At 41.6% G+C, this 9,360-nt stretch overlaps 1 protein-coding gene across 1 annotated transcript; it reads right to left on the reverse strand.

Moving 5' to 3' along the window:
* Positions 1-228: 228 nt before the first annotated feature.
* Positions 229-1,503, reverse strand: LOC135473433 (circumsporozoite protein-like). Its single transcript, XM_064753281.1, has one exon. The coding sequence runs from the start codon at positions 1,501-1,503 to the stop codon at positions 229-231; it is 1,275 nt and encodes a 424-aa protein (XP_064609351.1).
* Between the last annotated feature and the right edge of the window lie 7,857 nt (positions 1,504-9,360).

Raw genomic sequence — 9,360 nt, forward strand, 5'->3', positions numbered from 1 at the left:
TAACTTGTGCATGCCTCTTGCATATGTTATTTAACAGCTTTGTTGTCTTCCTGTGTGTGGCATTAAAGTACCCTAAGTGGTGATTTGTAATCGTCCAATTTTATATTCTGCCTAAGACCTACATGCACATCACCTTTGGTGATCTGTCTAAACCTAGATAACATTCTGTTTATTTCCATGGCCTGACTGAAAAACTGCCATGAATATAGTGCTTAATGCTTAGTTCACCTAAACCTGTCCATTTTTTAGTACTAAAGATTTGCCAGCTTCCTTGCCTGGACATCCCGTGCCTGCATTATTGCCAGCTTCCTTGCCCGCACATCGCATCCCTGCATTATTGCCAGCTTCCTTGCCCGCACATCGCATACCTGCATTATTGCCAGCTTCCTTGCCAGGACATCGCATCCCTGCATTATTGCCAGCTTCATTACCTGGACATCCCGTCCCTGCATTATTGCCAGCTTCCTTGCCAGGACATCCCGTCCCTGAATTATTGCCAGCTTCCTTGCCCGCACATCGCATCCCTGCATTATTGCCAGCTTCATTACCTGGACATCCCGTCCCTGCATTATTGCCAGCTTCCTTGCCCGCACATCGCATCCCTGCATTATTGCCAGCTTCCTTGCCCGCACATGGCATCCCTGCATTATTGCCAGCTTTATTACCTGGACATCCCGTCCCTGCATTATTGCCAGCTTCCTTGCCAGGACATCCCGTCCCTGCATTATTGCCAGCTTCCTTGCCAGGACATCCCGTCCCTGCATTATTGCCAGCTTCATTACCTGGACATTCCTTCCCTGCATTATTGCCAGCTTCCTTGCCCGCACATCGCATCCCTGCATTATTGCCAGCTTCCTTGCCCGCACATCGCATCCCTGCATTATTGCCAGCTTCCTTGCCCGCACATCGCATCCCTGCATTATTGCCAGCTTCCTTGCCTGGACATCCCGTCCCTGCATTATTACCAGCTTCCTTGCCAGGACATCCCGTGCCTGCATTATTGCCAGCTTCCTTGCCCGCACATGGCATCCCTGCATTATTGCCAGCTTCATTACCTGGACATTCCGTGCCTGCATTATTGCCAGCTTCCTTGGCCGCACAGCGCATCCCTGCATTATTGCCAGCTTCATTACCTGGACATCCCGTCCCTGCATTATTGCCAGCTTCCTTGCCCACACATCGCATCCCTGCATTATTGCCAGCTTCCTTGCCAGGACATCCCGTCCCTGCATTATTGCCAGCTTCCTTGCCCGCACATCGCATCCCTGCATTATTGCCAGCTTCCTTGCCCGCACATCGCATCCCTGCATTATTGCCAGCTTTCTTGCCCGCACATCCCGTCCCTGCAATATTGGCAGCTTCCTTGCCCTCACATCCCAATCCTGCATTAATGCCAGTTTCCTTGCCCGCACATCCCGTCCCTGCGTTATTGCCAGCTTCAAACTGAAAATAATCCACTCTTTTATATTTGAATTTGAATGAATATACAGTTTGTTGTATCATCTTGAGGACTGGACATTTTGAACCTTTATTTACCTTTTCTTTCAATACCTGTAACATGTTTTCCTTCCATCCTTGCATGTGCATTGAAAAAGTAAAATTCATCAAAAGCCAGCTTTTCTACCCATTAACTGTATAATTCTCAACTTGTACTTTACATATACCAGTAATTCATCTAACAACTGGCTGTTGCTAAGCCTGTCTTTACAACCTCGGATGGGTATTCCATATTACCCCAGCTGTCTGCCTACACTATCCACAGAGATCCTCTTCCAGCATCTTTCACACATGTACATGTACATGCCCACCTGAACCCAGCTACTACCCTCCTTGTTCTCCCCTGCCCATTCCTCTCTGGTGACAGTTTATTGCATTTCAGAACTTGGCCAGCCTTCCATAAAACAATTACAATTGCTTGGTATGCCAGAAGCAAATTGAAGGAATGGATCATGCCTGATGGTACAAGTGGCCACAGATGGGAGGCCTAAATAGCACTGACACAGAAAAACTCCATTTAAAAATCTGATATATTTTTTTCTCATTTTCTTTTTTTTTTCCTCTCTATCATTTTATTTCTAAGATTTTGATTTGTTTTGGAGCTGGGATATAATTGTAAAATCCATTGTAATAGAAATTCATACATATCATTTCTGTTTTTTTTTCTCTTTTTATGAATGATCATTTCACTGGAAGGAGTGTCAAGGTTAGAAGTGACAACATTTCAACGCATGTACCTATTTTCTCCGAGCCAGTATATAAAGGACCATTTATCGTGTTTGCAGTAGTTTGTCACCATACATAAATATGGTTAAAATTGTGTGGCTAGAATCTCCACTGATTCACTAAATCAAACTCTGAATGCCAATTTTTAAGGTGTTAATATATATGTATACAAAATGTTTACAAGGCATATTCCCAGCAATTTCTTATTGTACTATCTGAAATGGTTTTAAATAAATTGAATTTTAAATCCCTGGTTAAGAGATCTGAAAGGCCTAACATACAGTGAATGAGTGGAAATAGTTGCATGTTAGCACAGCAAAGGCTCAAGGACCCATTGCTCTTAAATCTACAGCAGATATCCGCGGAGTAATCCATTATTATGTCAAGATGATAGTTGTGCGATTAGCACAGACACCACTGCACCACGAGTTGTGCATGTCTGATTGCATGATATCGTAACTCTTTTCGCACAGAGTGTAATCATTGCTGATTCCAGCCAGGTCCAGCGATCTTCCTGCATATTCAAAGCTTTACTGTGCTGTTCTCAGGGCTGAACATGACTCATTCTCGGCTTGTTTAGCAATTTTCTCTCTAATTCCCGAGATCCAAATTACTCTGTGTGTGCCTACCTCGTTATTGCCAATAACCAGGCATGTCCTTGTTCCTACTACTGCTACAGTTCGGCTGAAGCCAGTAAACACAGCCTGTAAAACTCTGTATGGCTCTTCCTAAGTACCAGGAGCAATAACAGTGGGACACAGTCGAAGCCAAAAGGGAGAAATCCTACAATCTGTAAGGTTTCCTTGATCACAGTGCCCTGTGGTACGATATTTAGTCCTGTTTCCTCGCTTAATGCTATTTGACTCAATCCACACTGATGCTTTTACCCATACAGTACAGACACTGCTCTTTTTAGCTTGGGAAGCCTGTGTTTTGGTAGAATGTCATGTCAATGGGTAGGACAAATGTGATTTATACTAACCTAAGGCTTTGTCCGTCCTGACATTCTTGGCAGTGTATTTTCATGTCCAGATTATGGACTGCTGGGGTTCATTCATAAAAGAAAAAGGCTGTCCTAAAAGAATAACATAGTTAAGTATGTAGCCAGCTTTATGTTTCAGTGTCTAAATAAAACACAAGCTTTGATCGCAATGTTTGCAAAAGAAAAAAAAAACTGTCTGGGATTGTAACAGCTGTAGAAACACAAGGTTTCTTTGGCATGCTAACCAGTTTTGAAGTGGGTATAAACTAATATGAATAATAGATTCTTCCAGACACCAATGCAGCATTGATGCTCATTTTATCTTGTTCTGTAGATACTTAAGCCAAAAGTTACACTGAGTTCTGTCATTGCTATATGTTTAATTTTCTGAGGCTGATATTAATAAGAATAATTTTCCATGAAATAGTTTTGGGGCAACATGAAAATAATGTTGCCAGAAAGTCTTTCATGGCATATTATTGCATCCCCCATCCCTCCAAAAAAAAAAAAGTGCTGTTGTCTCATTATATTACCAACATATACATTGTAGATGTAGGCCCATGGTAGTATATGTTATGCAGTGGTGCAATGTAATTTCTGCTGCCAACAGTAGGGTCTGCATTGTAGATTTATATTTCTACACCAGTTATCACCAAGTGTGTAATACTGTAGGCATATGGACTTGGTTCATTCACTGAGTTGCCAAGCACTTACTCTTTCATTCCTCTTACTGAGGTGAAGTGAGAAAGAATTAGCAGGGGTATATTGATCAAATGTAAGACAACTACACTTTGATGGGAATACTCCCAGTGGGAGTCAACCAATATGATCATAGGAGATCAAAAATCAGCATTGACCTACAGCAGTAAATCACTTATGAAGACTAGGTGACAGAACTGGCTAGCCGCTGATATTGAACCAGGCAGAATAGGGGTTGGGGTGGGTTGGAGGGGGGAAAGAAATAGATGGATGAGAGAAGCAGCAGAGATAAAGAGGATACTAAATGTGGTATTTGCCCCAAAAATTATCATGCAAAAATACATTTTTAGAGGCAAATGAAGGTCACGAAATATATACCTTTAGTGGTAAAACTAAGATGGTTTTCCTAGTAGGAAATCGTCCTACTGTCCTAAAGCATTGAAACATTTTTTTTATTGATATTTATTTATTTGATTGGTGTTTTATGCTGTACTCAAGAATATTTCACCTATACAACGGCGGCCAGCATTATGGTGGGAGGAAACCGGGCAGAGCCCGGGGGAAACCCACGACCATCCGCAGGTTGCTGTCAGACCTTCCCACTTACGGCTAAACATGTTTTTCAAGAATCAGACAAAATGAGTAGCCTATAGTAATGGTCAAAAGTTTAATTGCCTCAGATTTATCCAAATTTACAACCGTATATCCTGTCAAAGCATTAAGGAGTTACCTGATGGTTAAGGCTTTCCAGGTATGTTACCTTGTGCATTGGAGCTTACCCAATCATTCATTTATTCATGTATTTATTAAAATGCGATTTCAATTTTTCTTTCTTGACCAGTCCACCATTAGCTTTATGTATGCATCAGAATGTTACTTGTACCCCAATAGTGTTCTGTGCCTTTGCATTAAGCGAAATGTTCAGATGTGTTAATCTGATGTTTGCTTAAATAGGGTGTTTTTGTGGCAAAAAGGAAATGTTTGCTTAAACAAGAGAGAAGGTTAGACATTCATATTTAATGATGTTTGTATTGAGCCCTGTGTGTTTTAATATTGCCCTGCTTTCTATGGAAAGGGTTGTAACGGTTATCAATTAGATCGTTTGACATAATGCTGTTTTCCAACAGTACATTGTGATAGTGGCTACATAGTGATAATAAGAAACCCATACATGAAATACATTTCTGTATTTTTAACTGTCCCTGTTGCTCTATATGCTCTGTTACATCATAATTGTTGCTGAGTTTTTCTTCTCCTCTTATCTGGTTTACCATGTCGTTTGTTCAGACCCAGGACAAAGTATCGGTTGGGCAGGTGTAGTATCTAAGGCCCTAAACCTTAGTATTCATACATCTCACCCTGACGTAACAGAACTCCGCTTTCGTTGTGGAGTATGTTTGTGACCACACTTTTAGTGCGACTCATTTACTTGCCTTTTCCGCGGGTGACTTAGCTGGGGGAAGGCATCGATATAAATTAGCCAGAAATGTGCACAGGCATGCACAAATACCACTCCTCTCCAAAAAAAAATATTCCGTTTTCAGTAAGGCATCAAACCGAGGCCAAGCAGCACTGGCGATAGTAAATGGAGAAATGCCTGTGGTAAATACAGGAAAAGCTGGTACCCTCTTCAGTAGGCTTTCGTGATCAGATGGGGGACTAGTTTAATATGTGGGTCACACAACATTAGTAACAAGTTCTACTGGTTAGTCATTTTAAAGGGGTTAAAACAGACAGGAATTGTACAGATTAAAAAGTATTTATTGGCGAAAGAACCATGCACGCCACGAAAATGACACCACTTTATCTTCAGTATTGTTTATACATGACTTACGAGAAGTAGTAAAACGCGTCTGTCTTGGAACATCTGTAGGCGTCTTACACGAATGTAATCTATTGTTAATTTGATGCGGAAAACAAGCATGTGTTAATAATGGGAATAACTTTTATTCGTGGAATTGTAGGGAGATTGAAAACAGGAGTTAGTGTAGATGGACACTGCTGAATGGAAAGCAACTGGAAATGGAGTAAATAGACCATTGAAAACTAGCTATAACAGTGAATGTCGAGAATGACGTCACAGTGACTTTTTCTCGGGTCTCGGGTATTTAATGTCAGATTTGCTGTCTCATGTAAAGACACGCATTACGTGAGTACTGTTCACAAGAATTTGTTTTCCGGTCGTCTTTCTACTAATGTTAGTGTTTTGTTTTACTCTTTCTTTACCTTCAACGAACAGTAAACACTTCTTGCTGAAACAGGTCATGAAAAGAACATCATGGAGGGGGGGGGGGGGGGTGCTTTTAAATCTCTATTCGCGACTCGTGGACAAGATTCCAAGACTTGATAGCATATCTCCATTAAATAACAAACCAAAGTGGCATTCGGATTCTGGTCCTCTGGATTTCTCGGTAACTTATATAGGTATCCGTGGATTATGCGACGAGCGCTACACAATCAAACCGTACAAATAGTATGACAGGGATCTTAAGACAGGAATGGGTACTTTCTATTTGTGTTTATGCCCGAGTACTCTCCGTGATATGCTTCAGTTTTACAAAGGAGGCACTGATTTCTGATACTTTTGTATGTTTTCATGATTTTGGTTTTCTTTGGTTGAGTGGCAGTTGGGTGACCTTCAACGCTGTTGTCAGAAGTATTCAGAGCGTATATCTGATGTTTCTTTGTTCACGCACCGTGCAGTTTCAATAAAGGGATTTTTAGCCAAATAATAACGTCTTGAGTGTTTCCTTACAATCGTTCTTTGCTAAATATGTGCATTTGGCTTTGAAAACCATGGTGGTGTACTGGTGTAAGTCTGGTAATGATGGTTTTTACGGTATAGGCCTACATATATAACACAATGTGAAACTGAATGACTTTTTGATAGAAGATTACATATTGTTGGACCCCAGCTGCAGACGGCCATACAGTCTTTCTATAATGTTTAACCCGGAACTTAAAATCCAGTCTTCATCTTCTTTTCCAAATGGCAGTTGAACCACTTGAATGAGCGGTTGCCATTTTCACCCAGCTATTCAGTAGTAAGACTTGTAGAATTTCCGAAATTTAGAGCAGTACATATACATGCCAGTTACTATGTCACACGAGTGAAATGTCATCGTTGATGTTTACGGTGAAAGATGATGCTGGTAGTGACAGTCCTCATCTGGAAAAACATTGACTTGACTGGGTCATGCTTCCTGTCCCCGAGCGACATAATGGCCTTTGTAGAATGCAGAATCAGATGGCCCTGCGTTGTTGGTGCCAGGCTCTTTGTTCACTTGTTTTCCAATTCAGTTTTACAGGATGACTAATCCACATTGAAAATTGAACAAAGACGTGGGAAAGGATTAAAGTACACTGGGATTTAAATCTACTTTCTTGGATTCTTCTTTAGAAGAAGTACATTGTATTAACAAGGGCAGTATATATAAATAAGTGTTTTTTTACGTGTGTGTGTGTTTTTGAAAGAAACGCCAATAGCCGACTTACGCGTGATCAATGATGTGTGTACCAGGTTCGAATCCAGCTCTAGGTGGTTACTGAAGCTGTTAGTCAGAAGGTTTGTCAGGTGCCTAGCGAAGGGCAGTGGTTTAGCCCGGTTTCCTTCAAACATAAACCTGACCGACACGGTATGGGTGAGACGTATGACGGCGCCCTGGATTCCAGACATAAAAAAAATAGATTTTTAAAAAAGCTGATCAGAGCATGTTTTATAGAGGTATAGTGAACATAAATAACATACAGGTACAGTACTTGCAAATCTAACCTGTGTATATGTATGTATATGTGTAAAAGGTTACCATGACAATTGCATATGCTTTCGGAACCTTGTCCGGGAAGGGTAATATTGACTGAATATAATGAGTCGACGGTAAAGAAGCAAGTTTCTTTAGAACCGTGTTACCATATGGTGAAAAGGGTATTGCTGATTCTGAAGTAATTCCATCTTGTCTCCCGTGGGGACTAGACTGTCGTGCTATTGATTGCAGTTTGATCAGTATTCGGTGAAAAGTTAAACTTAGGTAATAAACGATTTCCCGTGTCAAGAAAAAAACCGTTACATGTTGAAGAACCAATGCATCTCTTGACGAGCTTTACACCAGATAGTCCCACTCTGTTAATAGTACCACGTTTTCTCACCGCACACGGCAAGGTGAGTTAAACCTCCATGAATCAAGCTGTCCAAACAGCAAGCTTAAGTAGTTTCTTACATTACTGTCGCCGTGATTTTTCTCCGACAGTGGCCCCAGCTCGTGTGTAGGATCCGTAGTACCGGACTGACCCAAACAACTCTGGGCCTCCAAGCTGATGCAGTAAATTTATCAAATTGCCGCCAAGACGACGGGCTATACCTCTCGACAACTAGCATCTCTATACTGAACAGCAACGACGGTTTTCAGATATCTAATTTGTACCGTCAACATTTTGTTTCACGAATCCAGGGCAATCAGTCGAAGAGCTTGTTTTTAGCGTTCAGGTGGCTTGGTTTTACACACAGATTGATTGATGAACTACAAGTCCCGCCACAGGTTCTAGTGGACAGTTTCATTAACAGACCAGTGTCCGTTTGTGGACATCGGCTGAAGGATTGCCCAGGCATTGTCCAGACCTGGGCCACGAGTCTCTGAAGACGAAACTTCACATATCTGGGGTTTTAATTGGTGGGTAAAATTTATAGCAGACTAACACTGTTACTAACCATTCTATTGATCTCGACGCTATCAATGGTAGACAGGACTATTTAAATCCTGGACTGGACAACTTCGTCTTGTCTATCGTCTCACCAGCTCTGAACTCTAAATACTTTCTAACTTGACTTACTTCACACCACTGTGTGTATTTGAGATGTGTATGTTTGCTTGATGTCTACGGTATTTCCTTGTCCTATTGGCCGCTTTCATGAAGCGTACTTAGTCTTGAGTATCCCTTATCTGAGTGCACTTTATATCTCTACAAGATACGTCATCATGGTGTTCATTTTATTTTTTTGATTGGTGTTTTGCGCCGTACGCAAGAATATTTCACTTATACGACGGCGGCCAGTATTATGGTGGGTGAAAACCGGGCAGGGCCCGGGGGAAACCCACGACCATCCGCAGGTTGCTGACAAATCTTCCCACGTACGACCGGAGAGGAAGCCAACTGGTGTTAAAGGGCAAACTTAGCTGAGTGAGTTTCATGAAACAGGCCCCTGGCGTCTTTTATTGCCAACATTTATGGTTCTGCTTCGCTGATCATGTGAAGAAGAACCAAGAACATCAATTTTAAAGTCCCATTGGAACAGCATGGGCATGAAGCCGAAGTAACACTGATATCTGCTATAATCTGCAGAAGAAACAAGTGCAGGTGTCTCAAACAGAACATCACCCACAGTGTTAATTGTCCTTTCTAGATCGGTATTATCTTCCATTGGCATCGTGTCGAGCGTCTTGAAAGAGTGTGAATGCGGG

The sequence above is a fragment of the Liolophura sinensis genome, chromosome 8 (assembly GCF_032854445.1).
Source record: "Liolophura sinensis isolate JHLJ2023 chromosome 8, CUHK_Ljap_v2, whole genome shotgun sequence".
NCBI lineage: Eukaryota > Metazoa > Mollusca > Polyplacophora > Chitonida > Chitonidae > Liolophura > Liolophura sinensis.